This window comes from Leguminivora glycinivorella, chromosome 7, assembly GCF_023078275.1.
Source record: "Leguminivora glycinivorella isolate SPB_JAAS2020 chromosome 7, LegGlyc_1.1, whole genome shotgun sequence".
In the NCBI taxonomy this organism is placed as follows: Eukaryota; Metazoa; Arthropoda; class Insecta; order Lepidoptera; family Tortricidae; genus Leguminivora; species Leguminivora glycinivorella.
In genome coordinates this window covers 17,083,822-17,110,746 of record NC_062977.1, presented here as the reverse complement: position 1 = coordinate 17,110,746, position 26,925 = coordinate 17,083,822, and the positions used below count along the sequence as shown (strand labels likewise).

Genomic DNA, 26,925 nt, shown 5'->3' with positions numbered 1-26,925 from the left:
CACCGGTTTCAAACCGGTATTTTAGTGACAAAATCCCGTATGCGAGATTCAAAAATTGCCCCCCAGGTCTTGCGAATGACATTCACACTGACATTTTATCCCGCCAGGCGGCGCCTGTGCAAGTGCCTAGGCATGTCAATGTCATTCATATGTGTGAGAGAGAGAAAAAATATCATCTTCTCGCTCTTACGTATGAAATTCTTTATCTGTGCAATGGACTAATAAAGTGGCGCCATCTGTTATAACCTTTGAGTGTGCCTCCTCATTGATCTGTATCTGTAGGTACACATGAAAAAACCAAATGTTGATATTATTGGCAACTTTGGCATTCGCGATATGTAGTTCATGCTAACATAGTAAAACAAAGTTATTTACACAAACTGAGAACTTTGAGTCTGTGTAAAATCAATTCAAAAGCCAAGGCAGAATACTTTGAAGATAATATTGTTTGTCACAAATGGGCTCTTCTTGGTGTTCAAAAACTAATGAGAAAGTTACATTTCATCCACAACTATAATACTCGTTTAAGAGGTCCCTTCTATAGGCTACTTGCCTCTTAGTCAAATCAGCTTCTTTTAAAGAACTGTCAAAACGAATTTGAACGACTTGCTAATATGGAATTAATATGAAATCGAATTGAGTGACGTCATGGTCAATTCCGTTACTTTAAATATTTCTACCTGACATATTAAATAGAAATTGGATTTTAAAATAACTTCTGTCCACGTTTCTCTTATAATTTTATTATCTGATGCTTTATTTCGTGCAAGGTATAAAATATTTTATTTTCAGAACAGTCTAGTTCCCTATTCTCTAAAGTCAATCTACCCTAACTATCGACATCAAATTTGCAATTCCGCATACATCAGCCAACTTCGAAAGGTATTTGAAATTAGTTCCGTATTTATATTCAAATCTATTTGACTATCAAAACCAAGAAAATTAATCAAATATTTGTTTGAAGGAGATTTTAATTAAATCAGTGAATTTATGTTTTGCCCCATTTTTGCCCTATGTTTGACTGGTAGATAATGTCCAAAAGCAGTAAATACAATATTTGTACTTTTTTAATTTCTCTAAGAAACTAGCCTCTTAACTCTTACGGTTATCGAATTATTAAAAAAAAAATTAATTACTGAACACGTGTGTGGCATCCCTTACCACTTACTAATGTTATTTGTTTTGACATGTGCCGTCAACCACTTGACAATGACTTTAATGTTATGATAAAAATAACACTAAATATTTTACAACCGAGTATCCGCAACGCAGGCTTCGTCATGAGGTTACAGCCATAAATCTGCAACAGGCGTCGTCCTTATGTTATGATTAAGGTCCTCTCACACTAATTAATTCATTCATTTTGTATGGAAACGAAAAAAAATCGAATTTAATTGGTTCCTGATGATGAACCTAACTGCGTGTCGAATTTAACGGAAAACAAAAAAAAACACGGTGTAGAATAAAATTTTAATAAGAGGTAAATATAAATATATCAGTCGATCGTACCAATACGAAAGAGCCATGAATACCCACGATATTCTATGGACTTAGGCCTGATTTAAACGGCGTGCGAACTCGCATGCGATTTTAGTTACATTGCGGGCTGTTTAGGTTACATACAATTTTGCACAGCCGTCAAATACCGCAATGTAATAAAACTCGTATGCGAGTTCTCGTACCGTCTAAATGGGTCATTAGTTCTACGAACCCACTTGTGTAAATGTGTGTATCTGAAAGCTAGTTTCTATTTCTATAAGCTTTGAATCTCAAAGGCTGTCTGCGTGTCTTTGATCCTTTCATGTTACATACCGTGAATTTTGACCCGCATACCTAATACGCCTATGGTTCAAAACATTACTTATATATTCCCAGACAAAGGCTACCATTTAATTTACAAAGACACCTACACACAGACAGACACGTCAAACTTATAACACCCCTTCGTTTTTGCGTCGGGGGTTAACAAAATAAGTATTCAATTTGTTCCGAAAAATTACGGAATCGTATTTTACCACATACTCTACGGCCATATCGTCACTACTTTAAAAAAAACTTGTATCTTCGTCTGTCAATGAAAAGGAAATAGTAGTAAGTATGTATGCACGGGAAGCATGGTCGCGCGATAGACGATAAAATATCAGGCCGTCCCTATCGCACTTACAAATAGTGCGATAGGGACGGCCTGTTATTTTATCACTTATCGCGCGACCATAATTGCCTGCATGGAATGCATATAGACTTACTGCGTTTTAACTTTGAGGAACAGCGTGAGATACGAGATTTTTTAAAAGTAGTGACGATATGTAGAAATTTCATTTCTGTAGCCTTTTGGCAGCTCGCAAATTTGATTTTAACGACCCCCTTTTGTCGATGGGTCTTTATTGGAAGCTGCTTTTTCCTTTCATGTGGCTTTACGAGTTCAAAGCTCACAAGCTTCATAAGATGTTATTACGAAAAGCTCCTACGAAATGAAATTGCAGGTAAAGTTTGTTCAAGCCCTGAGCGCTTCTATTTATAGCCAAGTATCGATCGCTCGCAAATGTTTTAAGATTACGTTCGTTTCAAATTTTAAGAGACGTCCAAAATTAGCTCTAGATGTGATATTGATCAGCTATGTCAGCGTCAAAAGGGCCCATTTAGACGGTTCGAGAACTCGCATACGAGTTTTATTACATTGCGGTATTTGAAGGCTGTGCAAAATTGTATGTAGGTAACCTCAACAGCGCGCAATGTAACTAAAATCGCATGCGAGTTCGCACGCCGTCTAAGGGCCCATTTAGACGGTTCGAGAACTCGCATACGAGTTTTATTACATTGCGGTATTTGATGGCTGTGCAAAATTGTATGTAGCCTCAACATCCCGCAATGTAACTAAAATGGTATGCGAGTTCGCACGCCGTCTAAATCAGGTCTATATCAGGCCTAACGTCATTCACGAAAAACGTCAATGGGCTATCCGATCCATATCATTTGACGAACCTTTTAAGTTTGATGAATACTTTTAAAGTTGATATGAATTTTTCTACTGTTCGTTAACCTTTCTTGGGGTTATCGATTTCACTAAGGATAGGTACAGTCACCAGCAATGACATGTTACTCTTCGAAGGCTGAAGAATAATCTGATATAATCTTATGTGTAGTGCCTTAGCCCAGTTAGCCCTTAAAGGGCATGCCTGCGCCAATGAACTTCGATTTGAATTCATTGATATTATGATAGTTTCTAAAGCCTATATCATGTTAACAGCATCGTCTTTAAACAAAATAGTTTCTCATAATTCCTTCACAGCTCATTGTTTCTGCGATATTTGGCATCAAAGTTAAACAATTTTAGACCCAAAAATTGGTTTTTAGGTCATAACTTTTGTTTTAATTGGTTTAAAATTAAAATCTTTCTTGATTTTTTAGGAACGTCAAAGGTAAATTCAAACATGTCCATTTCATGTATGTAAGACCCTTCACTAAAATCAAATTTCGAAAAAAGTGTTTTTAGACATATGGCTCTTAGGAATAAAGATAAAAGATTGAAGAACCGATGGTCGTTGGTCTTATAATTCTACCTGTAGTGCATGTGCAAATTTCGGAATTTCAACTCAAAACATGTCAAAAATCCATGAAAACCGTGTGGAGCCCCTAAGAGCGTGTCACTTTTTTGCGGCCTTCGTATTTATTTTCTGCTAGATGAAAGTAATCGAAAGAAACAAGTTTATCTTCTCTATCCGTTTAAATTACTAAGATATTTACTTGAGACTGAGAAGGGTCGACTATTCCGGACACTATTGAGACACGTTTTTGGTAGTGACAAGCAATCTCCTACGGCTGTGTAGCGGAAGCGCCATATTATGTTATTGTACTCGTCGGAACGATTTTGTATGTGAAAATAGGTTACACGAGTAAAAGCTTATCGTTTATTTTTGTCGTAGTAGCTAAGTATGCCAATTAATTTAATGGTGGCATATTGGCACTCTTCTTTTCACTCTTTGATCGCCTTCGGTGCGCAGCAATCGGTTTCACGGCTGGTAAGCCGCTACTCACGGGGAGGGCCCGAGCAGTAATTAGGCTGTAAGCTCTGCTCTTCTGGATATTGGCAAAATATTATTTAGTTTATAACTTATGATCCCTTCACACGATAAGAAGAATTTAATGGTGCTGTGCCCAGTGTGGGGGCACCATAAAGGTACATCATCTTTTTTTAATTGAGTAAATCTTTATTATTTCTCACATGGGCCATTTGTTTTTCAAAGTCCACCCCACGTTTATTTTTTCGTCTTTCGATCCTGATAGGAGAAAAAAAAATGTTCCAAGATTTCCATACATTTTTCAAACCTTCCATTCCGTTACCGCCATACAAAATGTATGAAAAAACGGTAACGGAATGGGAAAAAAGCCGTGGGGCGCTTTTTTTCTCCTATTGGGATTGAAAAAGCTCGCGATTCTGAGTGGAAACCACATAAAAAAATTTCCATATCCAAAAAAAGTGGGGGGGGGGGGGGGGGGGACAACTGAACAAATGTTTGTTTAATTCCGTTGGCGTTATACAAAACCCATGTATGAAAAAGTTTACAGTGGAATATCATACAAGCCCTTTGAGGATAGAGGGCGCTTTAGCTACGCGTGCAATCGTTGACGCTCGCGCGCAAACGATACGCATTTGGCTCCATCGCGCTCTCGCGCTACTACAGAAGAGCGATAAGCTGACAAAATAATAGCTAAACTCGGCTATAGGGTGAGCTGCCAGCGTAGCCGAATGACAATAGTCGACGCCAGACGCCGGTAGATATGCAGTTTATTCTGTCGCGCCAATATGCTAGAGCGATAGAGATAGATAGAGAGAGCGTTTGTGCATTTGGCTACGTACCCTGGCTACGATACTTACGAAGGGCCAAACTGCACTCTTGGTTAGGCCAGGAGCCTTGTCATATTGACTACCACTTGTAAATTGTAACTTGTAGTTTCTATAAATGGGCCCCAGGTAGTTTAAAAGTATATAAAAAGTTCTTACCTATGTTTCCATCGGCGTACGAGGGCGCCAGCGTGCAGAGCAGCGCCAGCGCCCACAGAGCCGGCCGCTGGCGGCTCATCACATCTGCGACAAAACAATAACCAAATTAGTTTATTCAAGTTCTTTAACATTTTTTTTACTCCCGTAGTGTTATTCGTCATTTACAGTGTCGTGCACAGATCTATAAAACCCTACATAAAAGATGCCAGCCTCCGGTCGGCTCCCCGTGCACCCACGCATAGGTAATATCCTTTAACGCATTGTTAGGAAGCCTTTAATGGATATAGCGTGGGTGCGCGGGGAGCCGGCCGGGGGCTGGCGGCGGCGCAGGGGAGTGCGAGCGATAGGTTAAGTGCAGGAACAGAGAGAAGTCGTCAAAATACAGGAAATAGTGTGAATTTCACGAAAATTATTCTAGAAAACTATTAAAAAGTAAGTGCATGGTCGTAGAAACAGTATTGTATGCAACGGTGTTTAACTGGGCCAAAAAATACTCGTGGCGCCTTACTAACGCCACTCGTCCTTTTTGACCTCTTTTAAACGCCAGTTGCATAAAATACTATAACCGACTTCACGTAACAGAAAAGTATGGGCAATACTTTACTTTTTAACAGTTTACATTGAAGAACCGGGCCTACCATCAATTCAATTTCTCGAAATATTTAAATAAGGAAGTTTGTGTAACCACTTCAGAGTACGTAGCCGAATGACACAAACGCTCACGAAACGAAACGCTCGTAGATATATCTATCTTTATCGCTCTTGCGCATTGGCGCGACAGAGCCAGACTACCTTTCGCGGCGTTTCGTTTACGTTTCGCGTCTCAGAAATGCCATTCGGCTACGGGGCCAGACTACCTTTCGCCGGTTCTTACGCCATCCCACGTTCATAATTTCATAATTTTGTAAGTGTGAATGACCTTAAAACACGTTTCTATGATTTTTTTATTACCATATACGAAACTGCAAGTTAAAAATAAAAAATAAGGATAACGATGGGCCACTTTAGGCGGCGGCGGTACTTTACTAAAGAAATAAGTACTAGGTATCTGGTATATACATACAACGTGGGAGAATTCGGGATACATACTTAGGCCCACCCAACTAAGAAAAGACCTCGACTAATTGAAAAACTTTCACTACATAACTTTGGATCGATTAAATATAGGACAAAGGAATCTACAAATAGACGGAATTGAAATTGGATATGTTGAGGTGTCTTGACACAGCGCGGCGGGTCTGTGTATTTTGAGGTGTCTTATTGACACAGCGCGGCGGGTCTGTGTATTTTGAGGCATCTTGACACAGCGCGGCGGATCTGTGTATTTTGAGGCATCTTGACACAGCGCGGCGGATCTGTGTATTTTGAGGCATCTTGACACAGCGCAGCGGGTCTGTGTATTTTGAGGCGTCTTGACACAGCGCGGCGAATCTGTGTATTAAAGCTCAGAGTGTAACCGACCGACCGTGGGTGGGGCAGTGCCCCCAGGACGTGGGAATCCCTATAATTCATCGGATCTTGTGTGCTGACTGTACCTACGTAATTAGACTAGATGAATTCATTAATTACATACGACAAAAAATGCGCGTTGTAATGAAATATAGAAAATTAATTATGTCTGTGTGTGAATTAATGTTTTATGAAACAATTTCTAAAACATAGAATCAGGAGCACTTAGTTTAATTTGAATGATTTATTCAAGCATATTGAAATTATATCAAAGAAAACGTTTGTGGGCGGTTATTAATGTCATGTAATAAAGGGATGTCTCAGCTTTTATAAATATAGACATTAGGTTACGACTTTACTAACCTTCGTATGACATATAAGGTCGACAGACTCACTTTGGTGTTACATTATGAAAATTTTAGAAACAAGATTTCACACGTGGAGAATATCCAGTGCCCCACTTAAAAATTATGAACACTCAAGGGCCTGAGACATATTTAAAATCACAGGCAAGTAACAACTTCAGTACAAAATCTGACACGCTCGGCCGCCATACAAATAGATGAACTTGTTTCTTCTACGTAAATCTAATTCTGTGGTTTACACGAAAACCCTTAGCACTATCCCCTACAAACAATTGATGCAAAGAACATTCGCTCTAGGGTTTCTGCTCGAGACTCTCGAACTCGAGAATTTCGGTTTCATTCCAGACTACAAAAAAATGACAGGTACTCGAAACTCTCGAGTTCCAAATGTAAAGTACGAACTGAGGCGAAATGCAACATTTTACCTTTTGCCCGGTCTCATCGCGAGGCGGTGGGGACGGCGTTGAACGGCGGCCATAAATTGGAACGAGACAAAGCATTCTAATCTCTCGTTCCAAACGTAAGCTGGCAGAGATTTTTGCCAGAGCTGGCTGAAAATATGCCAGGAGTGACCCATAGAATATCCGGGCACATTATGAGATCATGAATGCATAATATGACGAATTTAGGTAAATGCTCTTGGTGTGGGGCTCGTTAGAGATGGTCTCGTTTAATTTCAATGACATTATGAGTTATGAACATTTTAATTTACTTCACCCGTGCACAGCCGGGGCAGCTAAAGTCGTTGCAAAGGATTAGGTATTATTATTATCAAGACTATAATTGTAGTTTTCTTGTTAAAATTTGATTTAAGTATGTTTATTTAAAAGAAGATTTTTATTGTTCTTACGCATTGTTTATCATAGCGTGGTGCAATATAAACTACTAATCATATTATTGTTTATTATTTTATCAAAATTTTACCCGAGACCCGAGAAGACTCGAGACTTTGGGCTCGAGATTTCTCGAAACTCGAGACTTCAAATAGGTCGAGAAATCAGAAACCCTAATTCGCTCTGATCTTAAACTACTGAAATTTAATTTTCTAATTGGATCTTCCAATACTTAACTAGGTAGGCTAAGTGATGCCAATCGCTTACACTCTAGCCTAATATAGTAGGTAGTCATCTTTCTCTGGTCTCTCATATACGAGTATCATAGTCTTTCAAATTACTAGTGCTAGTTCAACCCTTACACACCATACAAATACAGGCTATGCACTGTCATTAAACACATTGAAATTCCGTATTTCGAGCTGTTATTTAATTATTACGGACAAGAGAGCCCGCACCGAAGCGACACGTAACAATGAAACATCGTTTATTTTTCCTTCGTAACAAAGGAAGGCGATCCCTGTTGTAATTTCCTCCAGACAGACTTGATTAAAATCTATAAACAACGTGTTCCTGGGACTAAATTCAGCGACTGCCAATATATCATTGCAATCTAATACCAAATTCTGGTAAAAGCGACGAACTTTTAATTTATTTTACCGGAACTTTGTCAGCGTCAGAAGTCATTAAAAACTTTAAGCGCTATGTGTGTTCTCTTTTTGGAATTAAAAAATGCTCTTTTGTGGATGATTACAAACATTTGACGAAAATATAGGTAACTAATGTACCTATACTGTCATAGCGAGTTTAATCTTGGCCACAGCCAGTGCAACCTGGCAGAAACGTCGGAAAAAGGTAATGATATTTAATTGCATTGCTAAATATTTGTACAATGGTGTGTGACAATTTAAAGTATTACATACCTATATGTAACCTTACTTATACTTTAAGAGTTTTGAATGATTCACGGTTATTTTCATTAGACTTATATTGTCCGGGATATAGACCGTGATTACCTTTTTGATTTTTGTCGAGCTCCCGATTTTCCGTGATCATGATGCATGCAACTGCGTCGAAATATCGGGAGCTCAACAAAAATCAAAATGGTAATCACGGTCTATATCCCGGTCAACATAAGTTTACTTATACTTTGTCAACCATTCACAAATACGTTTAAGATTATTTCTACGACAAGTAGGGTAACGCCAGGATATGTATGACGTATGTATATGAATCAGTAGCAAAATGGTTTTATTATCTCCGTGTTTGGAATAATTTCAAAGTTTGTTCCCATCTCCCACCCGGATAATAATTGAAGGAAAGGAAATCGCAAGAAAGTCATAAACTGGTATGATATATCTTCATCAGCACCATTCAATAATTCAAAAATAGATTTTTAAATTGAATTTGAACTCACCTAATTACAGTGACGTCCTACAAACGTTGGAATATTTTAATAGCCCCCGCATCAAAGATTTTTATAAAATTTGATAAATCAAAGTGAATAGGATCCCACTTACTTATATTATTTTTAACCGCCTTCCAAATCTCAAAGGAAGGGGTTTTCAATTCGTCTGTATTTTTTTTTGTTTTTTTTTATTTTTTTAATGTTTGTTCCTCGATATCTCCGTCGTTACTGGACCGATTTTGAATTTTTTTTTTGATTGAATGTATATGCATACAGATTGGTCCTATTTTTATCAGAACCCAGTTCTGATGATGGGATCCTAGAGAAATCGAGGGAACTCCTCAAATCTGAAAGGCATACATATGGTGATTTTTGTGTGTTTAAAGGAACAACATGCATTTACGTACGGAACAGTGACATTTGGTGCAGTGGAACTGCTGATGATGGTCAGAACGGAACTCCTCAAATCTGAACGGCACACTTATAGTGACTTTGGTATTTTTATAAGAACAGCATGCACTTACATCCAGAACAGTGACATTTGGTGCAGTGGAACTGCTGATGAAGAGTGAGCCGCCCCTGGTTAGAGTTCCGTTCTGATAATCATTCTCATCTGTAAGTACTTCAGAATCATCCAGATTTCAAAATTGGTTCAGAAATGACGGAGATATCGAATAATAAACATTAAAAAATATACAGACGAATTGATAACATAATCCAACATTTGAAAGTGTTTATCACCAGAACCCCAAAGAAAGGCGGTTTTTTTTTCTTAAAAGTTATCAAATGAACATTCATCAAAATGCATCGTTATATAATTACGTTTAAATCAACGCCTACCTCTTATTTCGTAGCAAACAACCAACTTCAAACTACTGACGCCTACAAGCTAAAGAATATTGAATGTCAGAAGTCAGAATACCAAGACAAGGTACTTATAATAAAAATATAATTATTGTTTTCACCACACCAACTGATAAACGCCCCCTTGATACTTTAAAAACGAATGACAAAAATATTGAATCTCTTACTTCTTCGCTTACCTATGTAATCTAAGCAATATTGATAACCTAGTACCCTAGTACAAACTTACTTAAGTGAAAGATTCCAATATAGAATCAAATTACTTACTAGACTTGCTTGAGTTTGCAACCTTTCATGGCACTTAACTAAATAAAAATTAATAAACTAACTATTTTGGCTCAGTGATCCACATCTTGGCCTCCGAAACGAGAGATCGCCACCTGTCCCGACCCTGCGCAGCCTCTTGCCACTTGACAGGACATAATAAATTACATTCAATTGTAACTTTAAGTTGTGTTATTTATTTTTATCATCAGGGCTACCCAGGCATTCCTATTTGACTACACCGTCTATACCTAATTATAAACCTAAATCTCAAAATTAACTATGTATAAGATTTACATTTAAGATTAAAGGTTAAAGCGCTACCTAATGTATTCTTGAAATTAATATTAAATCATGTCACTCTGATAAAGCGACATCTTAATGAAGTTCCACCAGGTAATATAAATTGTGTCATTTCATACCGAAAGGGTCCTAACGTTTCATCTGTAATAAGGGCGAGCTTTCATTTAAATTTTGAAGAAATTGTCCTTACTGGATTTAAAGCATTAGGACCCTTATGCCATGGAAAACCACAATTAAAGCTAGGTAGCGTCGATCAATAGCTGCATGCGGATTTTATACGGTATCATTACATCTATAAATAAGTTAATAGTATTATCGATCTTTGTAAATAATGAGCGGATTGCCTGCGTACTTTAATTAGGTAGAAAACTAGAATTTTCTAGAATCCTACTTCGAAATCTCTACTACATAGAAGATCAACAATTTAGCGTATATAAAATACCTTTTCAGAGGAGAATTGCCAGCAAGCTGGAAATACTTTCTTTAGAATCTAAATCAGTGTTTTTTGAGTTTGTGGAAAAAGATACATTTTCCTTGTGTTTCCAGTGCAAGCACCCCGTGTAAGAGTTCCTTTTACCATCAATTTCAATGACAAGCAAGGTTTGGTGGATCACACAGTGGTAAAAAAAGCGTTTTCAAATTTTATAATCATTGCACCAAAAATTATGAAATTCATTTTTTTTTAAGTTTATTACGACTTTCATTAAAGTAGTTTTGGTTCTTAAGAAGTTCTACCTAACCTGATGGGCGTGCCGCTTTAGAGATAAACCAGACACTGAAAAAGAGCACAAAGTTTTCAACAATTACTTAAGGTACAGCGGGACAAATCTCGACTGGGGAGCAATTGTAACTAATCCATTTTTTTTATTTACATGCATACATACAATCACGCCTGTATCCCATAAAGGGGTAGGCAGAGCACACGAAACTACTAAAGCTTCAGGGCCACTCTTGGCAAATAAGGGGTTAAAAGAAAACGAAACTGTGGCATTGCAGTGACAGGTTGCCAGCCTCTCGCCTACGACGCCACGAGACGACGGTTTTTTTTCTATTATTACACTATGAAACTATGATGTTGAGTTCTATGTATCCACTAAACACGCCTTCCATACATAACCGGTGGACACTCAACTATTTAATAATGCAAACATTGTAAAACATGAAGAAATTGGATCAGTTACATTTGTCCCCCAGTCGAGATTTGCCCCGGTGAACTTTACTAGGATGAATAAATAAATAAATATTATAAGACATTCTTACACAGATTGAGGCCCACGGTAAGCTCAAGAAGGCTTGTGTTGTGGGTACTCAGACAACGATATATATAATATACAAATACTTAAATATATACATGGAAAACATCCATGACTCAGGAACAAATCTGTGCTCATCACACTAATAAATACCCTTACCGGGATGAAACACATTTGGATTAAGTTTGAATCAAATGAAGGTATGGTTTGCAGCTTAGTTGGAATTAATTCTTCAAAAAATTCAATTTGGACTGGCCTACATCTGGTGTGGTGGTCATGGGGCAGGCGTAATTTGCAAATTTACATAGATGGCAAAATTGGTTTTTCGAAAACGACGGGGGATCATTTTACCTGGAGGGATCATTTTGTACAATGTGACGAATAGTCCAATAAATTTGGTAAGTTATTAAATTACTAGCTCTTGCCCGCGGCTTCGCTCGCGTTAGAAAGAGACAAAAAGTAGCCTATGTCACTCTCCATCCCTCCAACTATCTCCACTTAAAAAATCACAACAGACAAACAAACAGACACACACACTTTCCCATTTATAATATTAGTATGGAAGTATGGATATAAACTTCTTCACAGGACGTCAGTAGATAGGTAGGTACCTACATATACTACCTACACTTTTGTTAAAGGACTAAGACAACATCAAAGAAAATGTAAGTGAATAAAATATGTCTATTTTAGCAGATCAGCAATTCCCGTCAACTTTGTACAAAAATTAAGGGAATAAAATATGTCTATTTTAGCAGATATATACCTAAGAACAATTAGAAATATTCAAGTAGATGTAGATATGATATCTTTTTGAATGACGTTTACTTCAAAGTATTTAGAGAAATTTAGTAAATGTACCTACTATTTGTGTATCAATGAGCCTGGTCTTTAGATACTGCGTTAATGGAGGTTTTAAGCTGTAGGGACAGTCATAAATTGTGGTAAAAGTAATTCAAGCTTCCTATTTCATATTCTTCCGTGAAATATTATGAGTAGCCGTTTTGGTTTCCTTATCCATTATATCTAATTGGGAGCAACCAAACAACCTGTTTTTAGTTTCTACCAACGTAAGTAAAGTTCAAATTTAATAACAAAATGTAAGGAGTATTTTTTATTTGTAAGTTAATTTTAAGTTAGTACATAGTTTAGTTTAGTTAATGTATTTACTTTATTGTATATATTTCTTAGCTTTTAATATTTTATAATTTTATGTTATTATGTTTAAGGTTGAATATGTGTATATTTAGGTATTTTTTTATGAATAAATATAACTTTCTATCAAATGTAAGGCAGTTTTAAACAAAGGTATGAATGTTTCTATAGTGAGTTTAATAAATTGTGGTATATATCCATAATCTTTCAATAGAAATCCATAAATCTTTCAAAGAACTGTTCGCCAGCGGCCCGCGCGTGACGTACATCGGTCCGGGACCACTGACGTAGGCACCCATGCCCTTTTCCTCCCACACAATCCGAACCGCTGCCTACATCAATGTAAAATGATTCTTCCACTGTCAGACAATACCTAAGGATGCTCATCATGTTAGCCTGTACAACAATCCTTAAGTGCTATTAATAACCCACATTATCGATATATCAAGTTCCAACGCAACGAATAACAAAATACGTAAACTGATATGCATAATTATGGATTACGAATCTCGTATGCCTTTATTAAAGCTAAATGATCTCACTAATAGTTTTATAGTTGATAAACAAACGCGTCCACATAATAATAATTAGTTCAGGGGTCGTGTAACAGGTTTCGCGTCGAAATAATTGGCAATGGCGACTGAAGTGCGGCGGAAAGCTGCGGAGCGGGCAGTTTGTGTGGCCTAGGGTGTGGTGTACGCACCGTTTAGAGCCGCCGGGAGGTCGCGAACATATCCGCAATCTGCCAGGCACTTTTATTTTCACAACAGGCACTGAGACGCGGTTGGGTTCGTGGAAGTGTTGGAAGAAGGATGCGAAGCCACCAGCTGTGTTCTGTAAGGCGGGCCTGCGCACTGAGCTCTATCGATCCGAGAGCCGTCCATTCACATGCGGCGGTTCTGCCGCCCACATAACGTTCCGATTCTATGTTATACACCAATCATCATTAGATAACGCGATATTAGCACTGAGCCTCTCGAAGCACTTCACTCGGACACTAATAATGCTGGCGCGATAAAAAGGGCTTCGAAAAAATATGGCTCCGGCAGATATGTGGGTAAATTGCCCAGCCCTCGATTACTGCGCCGTTACTATTTTAATGAATGCTAAGGTTGGATGGTATTCTTGTTTGAGCGTGTCCTAGTACTTAGCCGGGTGTCGCCCACACGCCGGTTATCGCGTAAACAGCGCCCGAATGCTAATGACGCTGTTCTGACACTTTTAGCCTAAATGCAGTATCCATGTTTGAAAACTTAATCACTTCTGTACTCTATTGCTTGAGAATAAGTCACATAGTTTAATGAGTTTTCAAATGTATTTATTGTGAATATCTCTATGCTTATGCGAGTTACGATAAGGCGGTTTTGTGTTACATTCGATTCAGTGCCTGTCGCTTTAACTTACTAGTGCCTTTAATGTCCTTGGCACTTAGACAAATGAGTAATTATACCGATGAAACAAGATAGGTGTATCTACCGTTACATAAATAGGTACCTATGAAATATTTTTCCGTAGATACCTCTACGATTTGTAGCATCCCACGTAGCTCGTAGCACTTGAGTCTGTAAGGCCCCTCGCTGGAATCTTGAGCTTTTTTCGTAGGTATGAGTAGCGTAGTTGGTGTGGCCTTGGCCTTTCCAGTTCCATTTCCAATGTTAGATATTCTTTTATCTGTGAACACGCACAGTTTTAACAGTTAGGTACTATAAAGTAGTATTTACAGTTTTCTAATATTATGGATTTAGGTATTTAGAAGTCTCGATGCTTTTGTATTGATACGACTTTCCCTGTTATCTGGACTTATTAATCCTAATATTGGTTTATTAGGCCAACAAATTTGTGGTAGGTAGTATTTAAAGGGCTAGTCTATGGCTGGATTTATAATTTTAAAAAGTGGTCTCAATTAACGGTACATTTCACCTAATCCATAATACTTCCATACTAATATTATAAATGGGAAAGTGTGTGTGTCTGTTTGTTTGTCCGTCCTTCACAGCAAAACGGAGCAACGAATTGTCATGATTTTTTAAGTGGAGATAGTTGAAGGGATGGAGAGTGACATAGGCTACTTTTTGTCTCTTTCTAACGCGTGCGAAGCCGCAGGCAAAAGCTAGTCTTAATATATTTTGAAATCCTTGTGGAGAAAAGAATATCAATTGAAGTTTCTTCGTCTTTCCTTCCGAAAAATACTTGTTTTTAGGTTTAATTAAATACATTTTTTCATTGTTTTCACACATGATAAATTAAATAATAAGTGTTCCATTTTCATGTCGTAATAAATAATTATTGTAAATGATAGAGGCCGCACTATTATATTATACATGTTGAAATTTCTACATTACAAGAGTTCAAGACTCGAAAATAATATGTAGGTACTTGTACAAGTATGCCGGGACTTTTAGGGTTAAATATATTTTTCATCACACCCGCACTTTAAATGTGCTATTGCACGGAGACGGAGCGTGAGTTATAGAAAAATCGTTCTCCCAAGGGAATAATGAAATTTCTTGTACCGTACTTAACTTTTTTTACATCTATTTACATATTTTTTACATTGCGAGTGTGGTGAAAAACATTGTATGTAACTCGGGGAGTATGAATATTACTAACTCGAGTCTTTAAATCGCTCCGGCAAGCCGTCGCGATTCAACTTACTCTCGTTAGTAATATTCAACTTCCTCCCCTTGTTACACAATGTACTATTTCATCATATTTACTGTTTACAGATCTCATTGCGTTTACGTGTACTGAAGAATAATGTACTATTTTATTCCCAAGGGAATAATATATGGATTTCGTTTTTATAATTAATACAATCCGTATAATACTTCAGGCAAAGGATGTTTCAATCAGCCGAGGATTTTTTTTGCACAACTAAAATTTGTCTATTAAGCTATAAAAAAAATATTATACGGTATGAAACATGCATTTTATTTATGTTTTACAATTATTTTAGTGTGTTTTACATTTATTTTGTAAATTTCACGTAGATAAATCGTTATATTTTGCAATCTGGCAGGAAATTGTGACGGCCATCTCGATTTGCGCTTGACCGCGTTGCCATAGCAACGAGCAGTACAACACCGCCATTCATTGAAGATTTTGCCTTATGATTTTTTTTCTCTGTGTTTTCCTCTCCCTTAAAGTTAACGGAATTCAATAAAAACAGGGTGTATAAGACACTACTTTCTTAGATACATCATTGTAACTTACCTAAATAACTTTCCCTTGTAGTTAAAGGAAATGAATAAAAACAGGATCCTAGCGACTGCGCCAATGTTAGGTGAATAAAAGATCGAGACCCATAGCAGACCGGCCTCTTTTCAAAACGTACAACTACTCACATGCTTATGACTTATGAGAGTTATGAGTGTACCCTACGAAACAGTATGTACATGGTTTGAAGCTACGTATAAATCTGCAATTAAATCATTATATTTCTAATTAAGTCTTCATTTCAAATTAAATACAATAAAAAAATCCTAAATTAAAACTAAACCCAAAACCCATACAATAAAAACAAAATAGTTCGTGATCAGCAGCGCAGACTTCGTTAAGTGGACATAAAACAAATCAGCTACAGGCTTTGTCAACTATATACCTACAAACGAAATAATCCGCAACAGGTACTAATTAAGTCTTTACTATATAATAACTCGTGTTCGGTTACTTCGGTTTATACTGCAGGAAGCCGATTCTGAATTAAAAGTTTTCCGATTGATTAAGTTTTGAAGGAGGAAAGAGTCGAGAGCGGAACCTCGATTTTAAAGATTTTTTTGAAACATCTTTTGACTGAGTTGTTCTTTTTTTTTCGATAAATCTTGTATATATTTAACTAAAATTCCCAAGTTGAAAGGGGGGCTCCTTTCTATTTTAGCATTTTCGCTACCGTATCCTCTTAAAGATTTGCTCCCATAGTTGCGATCACTGCTGATGACAGGTATACCAACCATGTTCGTTGGTTTACCTTATTGGTCGTTAACGCACAGTAACTGCGGCCGAAATAGTAGGTACTTACGTGAAATTAATCTCCCGAGCGTTCTCAAGTTCTCTCCGTCCTTTTGAGTGTTTAATAATCGTGCGTAAAGCACAAGTACAACGCAAAAAATGCGTTTATCACTGCTTCCAGTAGTTCCACAGGTGGTAAAACATCGTCATCGCTAGATTCACTCACTTTTATCAATTTTAAAGCAGAAAAAATTACTATATTCAAGGTCAAATTACTTTAAATGGATTTTATGCGTTTTTACCCGATGGTATTAAAGGACAAAACACGTGTTTCCGAGCTAGTGAGGGGAAAAAGAAAATTATTCTTTATATTTTTATATTAAAGGAAAAAACCTATACTATTCAACTCATACTAAACTAATTATTTACAAGCAGAAACTTATGCTGACAGTGCTAACAAATCTATATTTTTATATTAACCCTACATTTACGCTTCGGGCGGGGCTTGAACCGGCATCATCTGCAAATTCTGCAATCCGTGCATGTAGATTCGTTAGCAGAAGCACAGGCAGAAGCATCTGCTAATTCGAAATTTCCTTACTATTGTTTCTAAATTTCAAGCACGTGCTGCAGGCAATGTTGTATTGCACAGTCAACAGCAGAAGTCACTAAGGTAACTGTACACTATTCCGGGATAGTAAAATGTGGTACATTATTCCGGGATACTTTGGTTTTTGTCGCAAACTAAGGAAACTATCAGTAAAATCTTAATTTAAGGCAGTATTTTATTAACCATAGATCAAATAGAACCGAAAAAGTCGATTTTCGAATATCTATCATATCTTTTGAAGCCGTGAGGTACCTCCAAACGCGTCAGTCGCAACCACGCAGTGGTTTCTATGGGCGTGTTTGACGGTGAGCTTAACGCGGCAGCGGAACTTCTTAAGGGTTTACTGTGATGCGGGTAAGTTTATTTATATTAAATTTGTATCATAATTGTCTTATAGTTATTAAAAGACATTTATATCATCTTTTCAAATTAATTTAAAGCATATTTTAATTAAAATACCCGCTCCCGGAATAATGTACACCATTTTGACGCGGTGTACATAATTGCGGGAGTATCCCGGAATAACGGAAACACAGTCCGCAATGTTTTTATGTTTTATTACTATTTGCGGTGAAGTAAATTTATATATTTGATGTAAATTTATTGAGTAAAGATTACAGATTATAGTGACATAATTACGGTACATATATTTTTTAGATTTTAGTCTCATAATTGAGTACGAAATGTATACTCGTTGAGTAATACGCGCGAAATATTGGAGTGTGGCATCGACATTAAATTTGTTTTATTTCACAAAATTAAAGCACAAAGGTTACTTATTTCGATGTTTTGAGTATAATTGTTATATAATCTTCCAATGTACTAAGAAAAAAATCTTGTTTGTCTTTTAATATAGCCTTCGTTTTGACTGCCGTAATTAAGTACACGACTTTATATGAGTGTATCTTATTCCGGTATGCCTATATAAAGTATATTAAAATATAAAAACACAAATTAAGGTATAGAGACCCGACTATTATGTTTTTAAACTTCCTTAGTTAGCTAAAAATCTTTATACCGCATATTGGTTTGTCCGTCAGTCAGTCCGTCTACGATTTAGCTCAATCATTATTACTATTAGAAAGCTAAAATTTACATGAGGATAATACATAATAGGATAGACATATATAAATATAAAATAGTACAAATTAGTCAGACAGTCAATCTGTGTAAGAACGGCCTATAATATTTATTTATTTAGTACTATTTATTTATATATACATACTTGAATAACGTATCACCACCATATATGTATACGGTGTAGCTCAGTGATCACCAGTACCACAAAACTGAAATTTTCACGAGTACCGTGCAATTTTTATAACCGGCAATAGCTTCTGGATTGAAATTAAATTTTGAAAAAAAAAAACCCCGACATTGACATTGTAAAGCGTTTTTCATCAAACATGGCTAAGAACACTCTCGACTAATTCAGCTTTCAAACGAAAAAACTAATCTAAATTGGTTCATCCATTCGAAAGCGATGCCTTAGACAGACAGTAAAACTTATAACACCCTGTCATTATATCATACAATAGTTATACCGTAAAATATCATATTTCCCATCCCACCCCAACCCATCAAAACATTGCCAATTATAAAAAATACACTTTGTATAAGCATCTATCAAAACGATATGTGCATTTATATATTTATGTAAACAATATTTTTTATTTTTTAATTCGTTTTTTACATTATGCTTCAACAACGTGGACTTTAAAGGTATCCCGTAATTACGTACAACGACTCCCGGAATTGAAGCCATACCAAAATTGTATCCCGGAATAATGGACAAACTAAGGGTTAAGTAAAACAACGGTAATTTCTATAAATTAGAAGTTACGATGCAAAATAGTGTCTTAAATCCATCGTAGAAGACTTATCCTTAAAATAAAATAATTAACACGACTAGAAACTTCACATTTTTTTTACAATCCTCACTCAAAGTAGGAAACGTCTTAAGTTCCCGTAATATGGGACAGTTACCTTAAGCAAGGCGCTCAAAATGGCCTGGACAGTGGACACCCTCTTATTCAATAAAGTCGCGTCGAGGTAACTTTGAACAAATGAACATCTCGCCTGCTTAGCAACTTCGGTATACTATTACTTGCTATTACTTTACCTACTGGAATAACTAGAAACAGTAGTAACTACAGTACGGATTCTGGGTTATTCTGGGTTACCTACTTAACCTCGCGAGCTTACTTAAGTGTAGTTAGTAGTACTTACTCGCCCTCCTGATGAGGCTTACAATCGGGCTTAGCTACAATTAGGACCAACTGCGCCCGTTGAAGGGTCCTTAGTTGCGTTCTCTCGAGTAATTCCTTACATCTTGCGTGAGTGGAGGACTTGTGTATACGAATGCAACGCATACTATACGGTCAAAGGTGTACTCGTAGCACGGTACTTTATTAACCCTTCGTCTGTGTCTGTCAAAAAATTGTCATAAAAAAATTAACTTTGTTATACATTTTTAAAGTCCAACGCCTTATGTTAGGATCCTTATCAAACACAGACGAAGGATTAACTAGCACTAGTTACTAGTAAAGGTAGGACGTTATAGCTCTACCTCATTACCCATAGCGGCGCGGCCGTCGGAGTAGGTACTTATTTCAAATTAATCTCATGAATAGGCATTCAAGAACTCACCTTGGAGAGTTTAATAATCCTGGTTGAGTTCTGCCATAGAAAATGACAAGGCCGGGCTGCCAAAAGGTTTAAAACAGACTTTTTTTTCTCCACTTTGATGAGAAACACCTGTATTAAGATCTGAGCAAGATACTCGTTGCTAAATTAAAACTACAACGCAGTGAGTGGTTGGAAACAGCAGACCACGCGTCGTAGGCGAAGGGAGGCATAGGCAGCAGTGGGCGATTAATTAGGAGATAATAATGAAAGTAATGAAACAAATATTACGAAGCCAATAAGTTTTTATTAATCCACTTATTTTTACTTTAGCACTGTACAGTTTATAGACACTCCGTAAAAACATACCAAATGCTGCTCCCACACTCGCGCTAATAACCCAAAATACTTCGCTACTCGATCAAATCGATATATATCTATCTACTGAAGTTATTAAACCAACGATTGAGTGTGGAGTCAGCACTTTCAACAAATAGGGGTAAAAGACTGGCTATAGCATGATCGCATTTATCTCAGTTTTACATTCTTTCTTTACATCAGATATAAATAATATTTTGAACGTTATTTATATCTTATGTTATAAATCAAAACGTCTTCAAATCTCGTATCTCCCTCAGACAAAATTTAGACAAAAAACGCGATCACACTACTTAGTCAGAAAATAACTAATTTGATACATTTGTACAATAAATAGGCACAAACTTTAAATAATCAGTCATCTCTTAAAAGTCCATGCACACCTTAAAATTGTAAAGCAATGACTTGCCAATTGAAACCTTTTTATCTCATGTTAGTTATTATGATTTTCATTTTCAAAATGAATATTTCTTGTGATGTGTTGTTCTATTGCACCATTATACCTTTATATCGACGTTTATCGTCAGGTGAAAGGAAAAAATCATTAATTACTAAATAATATTAAAACAAATATCGACATTACAACGGTACTTATACAGCTCAATATGGCTATGAACTTGTGGTAGTAATGAATGAGTTTTGAATGTCACCTGACAATATTCTCTCCCTTACAAGTGAATATTTACAAAATAACATCATGAACATCATCCAATGATCTCCAGATCCCACTCAACAAACGCTCATGAAATAAGAGACTGAAATGCAGAAAATAATAGCTTCAACAATAAGTTTTCAACTAATATTACATTTAGAGATATCATTAAAAGATGAAAATGTTTTCACTTTACAGTTTTAACATCAATGTTTTGTTTAGAAGTCCTTGGTAAATCTGCCCAGTGCCCATACCGTTTCGCTGATTCCGAGGCGTAATCGTTACAAATAGCGGCACGCAAGTTTAGCGCTGAGTGAAATGTGGAGGGGACAGCTGCATATGGGGACACATACTCTTCGCCCCCTGTAACCCCTTGAGAGACCAGTTTTTGACTTCTGCGAAATAACTGTGAGCGCTAGTCTCTTGCCGCTACTTGTACTATAGTATTGAACAGTTATAAAGAAACTCCTAAGACTACGAACTGAATGCACGGTGCGATTCGCATCAAGCGATGCAGCCGGTGGGAGAGCAAGTGGCAACCGCTGTCGTTTAAACCAGTTTCATTCAAGTCTATACATTTCATTCGTGCCGATCGGAACTGGGCGACCCGCGGAGTGATGAACTACTGTTCGTGCGGCATGATCAAAATTTATAGAATTGAATGGATCTGTTTTAGACAGCGGCGATCGCAACGTTCACCGTCCCGCTAAAAGCGCGCGTTCGGTCCGCGCCCTTATAATATCACTTTAGAATTAACTTCGCAAAGATACCGCACAGCGGACAGTTGCGTTTATAACTACCATTGAAATACACTTCACATATACCACAGAAAGTAGATTCATATGAAGGAATATATTTCTAGATAACAACAAGATTTAAACAATAATTGTCAAAAATAGTCTATACTTATACATTTTGTACCCTTGTCAGGGTGTCCTTATTTTACGACTTTCAGAAATTAATAACCACTATTCTTTCACCATCTCATTATCTTTTAAAATCTTCAAGTTGATACATAATTATTGGGGACTAGCCTCTGCCTTTTTGAATCCAGGATTTATTTATCGTTAACTACTCTTTATTTTAATACATTTAGCTACCTACATACATGATGTAACTCTAAAGATTTAAAAGGTTTGCGAAAACGCACAAAAAGTATTACAACGAATATCAACGCATAATATCTCCAAAGGTTAATACTATAATTATAATACAATCACAAAATCATAGGACAGTTATTATTAGCTGCATTTATTAAGTACAACCAATTATTTCGGTGTCAAAACTAGAAGACTATCGTTCTTAGGAAAAAAATCTAAAATTTTTGCATCAAAAACTTCAATCTTAATCATTCCTTAAGAATGATGCAATCCTTAAAATCATAGTTATTGACGTTACAAACATGGATTTGAATAAATAAGACAAAGTTGCAAAAGAGTCACATCTTAATTATATTAGCAACTAATCTAACAGGTACTTAGTAGTGAGGCACCGTGTGATGTTCGAGTAAAACGTAAATACTATGGAGACATAATGTAAAACTATCCATTGTCATATAAAATATAGCAGCAAACATTACCCAGATATATGTGAAGATATTAATTTGAATAATTCATAATCATTCGTCATTCTATTATTCATTTGTCATCAATAAATCGCAATGTACAGTCGTATTACATATACACACCGAGGCGTTAATGAGCATGCCTTAACTCTCATAATCATATATGTATTAGATTTGTGTTTAGACATTTTTGTTCCCGTGTGCCAGGTGACTGAACTGGACTGTACTTGCCTCAAATAACCCCAGTACATTATCTAGGATTCTAATTACTTAAATCTTAACCGTGTTTGATGCCAGGTGACAATAGCATATATACAGTTTGTTACTTTTAGGTAGTGATGTGCAAACTTTCCAAAAAAATCTTAGATTTCTTGAAAAATTCACGAAATTTTCACGAAAAATAAAGGGAATTTAAATTTATAAAATGGAAAATTTCCATCCATACATTCGTCCATACAAAGTATGGAAAGTTTCCGAAGTTTTCCTATGTGAAAATTTCAGAATTTTGGAAACTTTCCGTCCGTACTTTTAGAGGCAATTTCGATGGAGAGTTGCGGTAACATCAATGGTTTGGCTTTATCAATTAAACAAACAGAAAATACAAAAAGAGAACGGAAAATATCAATTGAAATGTCGTGCCATTTTAGGGCAAGAGTCATTTTTACTCGTACTCAATGGCACGCCAGCGCAGCAAATCATTCAACCTCTATGTACAGTGAATCTTCAGCAAACACTTATCGTAATAATTAACATTTCAATTTGCATTGTAAGGGACTATGTAAAGATTGCAACTATTTAGGCTGGAACGGGCAAGGCGGGGCCGGGCGGTGTGGCCGAGGCGGAGCAGTTTCATACACCACGTCATACAATCGAGCGTTGGCATACCCGCCACTTGCACCGTACAAGCTCTCAGTGTCACCGATCTCCGAGTAAATGTTACTGGAAGCGTCATTCGGAACAGTGTAGTTGTAATTCCCCCGCGATGTCGAAGCGCTGCTAAAACTGCCGCCCGAATAAAAAGAACTGTCATATTTCGACGCGAAGTATTTCTTTGTGCTATCTGATTCGTTGAAATTTTGCAATTTCTCATTTTCTTTCTCGTTTTCGGGTACAAAGATGTTCTTGTCGTAGTTGCTTGACCGTTTTGAGTAGAATTCTTCGGTTTCTAAGATAAACTGTTGTTGGGCTGGGTTAGCGTCGAAGTTTCCGTAGATCGGCATACCGAACGCATCTCGACTCGAAGCAGGCGGGGCTGACGTGGACGGACCGTCATTTACATTTTGATTTGCGTAAATATTTTCGCTATTTGTGTTTTTCGATCTCAGATTGAGAGACTCTGAGATTTTATCGTCCAAGGATATGTCTCTTAGAGCCTCTGCAACGGTCTTGGTTGATGATGCATTTTCTTCTATAAACGAGTTTGAATACGTATTGTTTGGTGGTAATCCGTAGGGGGCTTTTGAACTGTGTGATATCCCATTAGGTACAACACTGTTGTTAGGAAGCATACTATAGTTGGCACTTGGGTTTGGAACCGTTCCGTAGTTAGAATTATTAGGGACAGCGCCATACCGGTTATAACTAGAATTGTTTGGAAGCGTCACGCTGCCGGTATTAAGAACTAAACTAGAGCTAGAGCTACTTTGATAGGCGGGTGCATTGTTATAAATATTATCTACAGTAGAACTAGTGGATGGTGTATAATTATTCGAGTATGTATGAGATTCTTGGGTGTGTACAGTACTGAATTCACCTTGTAAGCTATAGTTGGGTCTTGGTTGGGTCGGGGGTGTAACGGGCCAGCACTGGGATGTGTCGAAAGGGTCTGGTTCACTGAGGGATTGGGATAGGAATAGGTTATCTAGAGATTTGGCTCCGTAGAGATTCGCGCTTTGGGCTCGGAGAGATTGCGAGTAGCTTGGTAGACTGTCTGTGCTTGGCTCGCCCCAGTCAGATAATCGATCTGAAAGAAAACAACAAAATTTGATTAATCGCCAATTAAGTTTTTTTGGGCATCTAATAATCATATTCAATACAAAAAAAATGTAAATTGGGACTCCAGTGCCTGTTAAGATGTATTCTTAGATGTTGCTATTCGCCATCCTAAGTGCGTTTACACATTATCCGATCCAATATCGGATAAAGGAAGGATTTCAAAGACAAAAATCAAAGATGGCGGCTTAAATATATGCAATATAAGAATTGAGAATTGAGAAAGGCATGGATAAATTCGCACACATCCAGCAGGCCTCCGTAGAGAATGCGAAAATACTACAATCATCAGCATCCAATCGAAGCAGTCAGTGTCAGTCAGTTACGTATACAAAAGATCCCACATTTTGTTCATAAGCATATTTAATACCACCCATGAGATTTCAAAGAGGGCCATCGGTTTTCAAGTGATGTCGGACATAATAATACAATGGACACAAACTTGCCTTATTTAGAGCTCATGTATAAATAATACAACTATTTAGGTTTATAATTTTTTTATAAAAATATGCATCATTTTCATAAAACTTACTCGCTTCCGGCACATCAATGGGTTCATCCAATAGAGACATGTTGGTCGATGTCTTGGCAGCGGGCACGCTCATCCGCGTCGCTGGCGGCATGTCCAAGTCGATCAGGAGGTCTGTTCTCACTGCAAATAATAAGAAAACTACATTCAAAATAGATTCAGCAAGTTCCTACGTTTTAAATGCTATTTAAAGACTGAAGAAATATTTAATTGATTGATTATACCAAAGTGGATCGAGTATTACAGAGAGTTACTGTCAAAGTAAAATGTGTAATCACAAAGCATAGACTGCTATCTCTCGACTAAAGCTTAAAACTTTTGAACCTCAGTTTTGACAATTTAGCCCAAATTGTTAGGTTGATATGTGTTAAAATGTCAAATATTAATATTAGCGCCATCTAGCCGAGCGTTCCCCAAAGGTAACGCCATCTAGGCCACCGTACTTTTTTCTCTAGGTCCTAGGGTTTTGAGGTACGTTTTTTCTTAGACTTTATCCGTCTATACGGAGTTACATAATTATGTCTTTGGTTATACTTAGTGTCACCAGACGGATTCGAGATAAGTGAGCATTTTATACATCTTGGTTCCAAAAGTGTCGAAATCTAATAAAAAGCCTAATAACCCTGTCAAAGGGTCCTTTATGACAAGGGATAAAGTGTGACTTTTTGTTAGGAAACATCGTATTAAACATAATTTTTGACGTTCTTTGTAGGTAAGGTAGTAGGCAGCGGGGTAAATCTCGATTGGGGGGCTATTGTAACTAATCCATTTTTTCCATTAATACACTATAATGTTAAGTTCTACATGTAGCCACAGAACACGCCTGCCATATATAACCGGTGAACACTCTACTGAACAATGCAAACATTGTTTACAATGTGTTGGCTACAATTTCAATTTTTGCCATGTTTTACAATGTTTGACCCTCAGTCGAGATTTGCCCCGATGTACCTTTATGCTTTTATTACACTTCAAAATACCATAACGAGGAAGTTATAATTCGTTTTTTTTTTTAGACTTTGTTTTGGCTTCTTAAGCCTGTGATCATTAGTGTAGTTGAACTGATTGTTTCCGTCGTTGCCCACGCGTGTTAGACAGTTACACTTCGTTTTCATGGACATGAACACCGGTATCATATGACTTAATTTTAACAAAAACGATTATTCACATTATAATTGTATCAAATGACGTGTCTGATTGAAAAGGAATGTCATGATTTATGATTGCATTAGCGCTCCAAATTCTTTGCCGCTAGCACAGTTAATTATTGATCTGCTTGATAATTTTAAACAAGTTAAATAAACAAGTTATGGAGATTGGAGACCCACTGGAGAAAATTATATCCTAAAAGAAAATAAATGAACATTGCTTTGTCAAGTTATATAAAAAAAACATCGAATAAATAATAATTAGCTAGCACAGCACATTAAAACAGTCGTCTCTCGTTTCATGTCACTGCTAAATCTGATGTGACTTACCTTGGGACCAGCTCTTCGAATGCGCTCCTCGCTCCAACTTCTTCAACGCTAGCGTGCGATTCATTGATAAGTTTGTTGCAGTGAAATGTTTGCTGCCAGCGTTCGCTGCCCGCGTGCTCGGTAGCTGATCGTCCGTCACTTGTTTCTTGTTCCATAGCGTCATGTAGATTGGATTGTCTTTTGTTTCGTAGTACCAGTGCTGTATTTGTCGTGACTTACCTTGGGACAAGCTTTTCGAATGCGCTCCTCGCTC

The 26,925-nt window shown here is 37.0% G+C and overlaps 2 protein-coding genes across 4 annotated transcripts in view; both read right to left on the bottom strand.

Annotated features, from left to right (window-relative positions):
- Window positions 1-13,985, bottom strand: part of LOC125227969 (receptor-type tyrosine-protein phosphatase N2) — a 38,275-nt gene extending 24,290 nt beyond the window's left edge. For 2 of the 3 annotated variants that reach the window (XM_048132388.1, XM_048132389.1), the window contains exons 1-2: window positions 13,600-13,985; window positions 5,003-5,086 (exon numbers count right to left, since the gene is read on the bottom strand). In XM_048132388.1, the coding sequence (XP_047988345.1) occupies window positions 5,003-5,081 (79 nt within the window). In that variant the 5' untranslated portion in view covers window positions 5,082-5,086; window positions 13,600-13,985. The remainder of the gene's footprint in view (window positions 1-5,002; window positions 5,087-13,599) is intronic. The other variant, XM_048132390.1, reaches the window with a different exon arrangement.
- Window positions 13,986-20,361: 6,376 nt separating this feature from the next.
- Window positions 20,362-26,925, bottom strand: part of LOC125227959 (activated Cdc42 kinase Ack) — a 55,722-nt gene continuing 49,158 nt past the window's right edge. The window contains exons 9-10 of the mRNA XM_048132377.1: window positions 25,198-25,317; window positions 20,362-24,636 (exon numbers count right to left, since the gene is read on the bottom strand). Coding sequence (XP_047988334.1) covers window positions 23,465-24,636; window positions 25,198-25,317 — 1,292 coding nt within the window. The 3' untranslated portion in view covers window positions 20,362-23,464. The remainder of the gene's footprint in view (window positions 24,637-25,197; window positions 25,318-26,925) is intronic.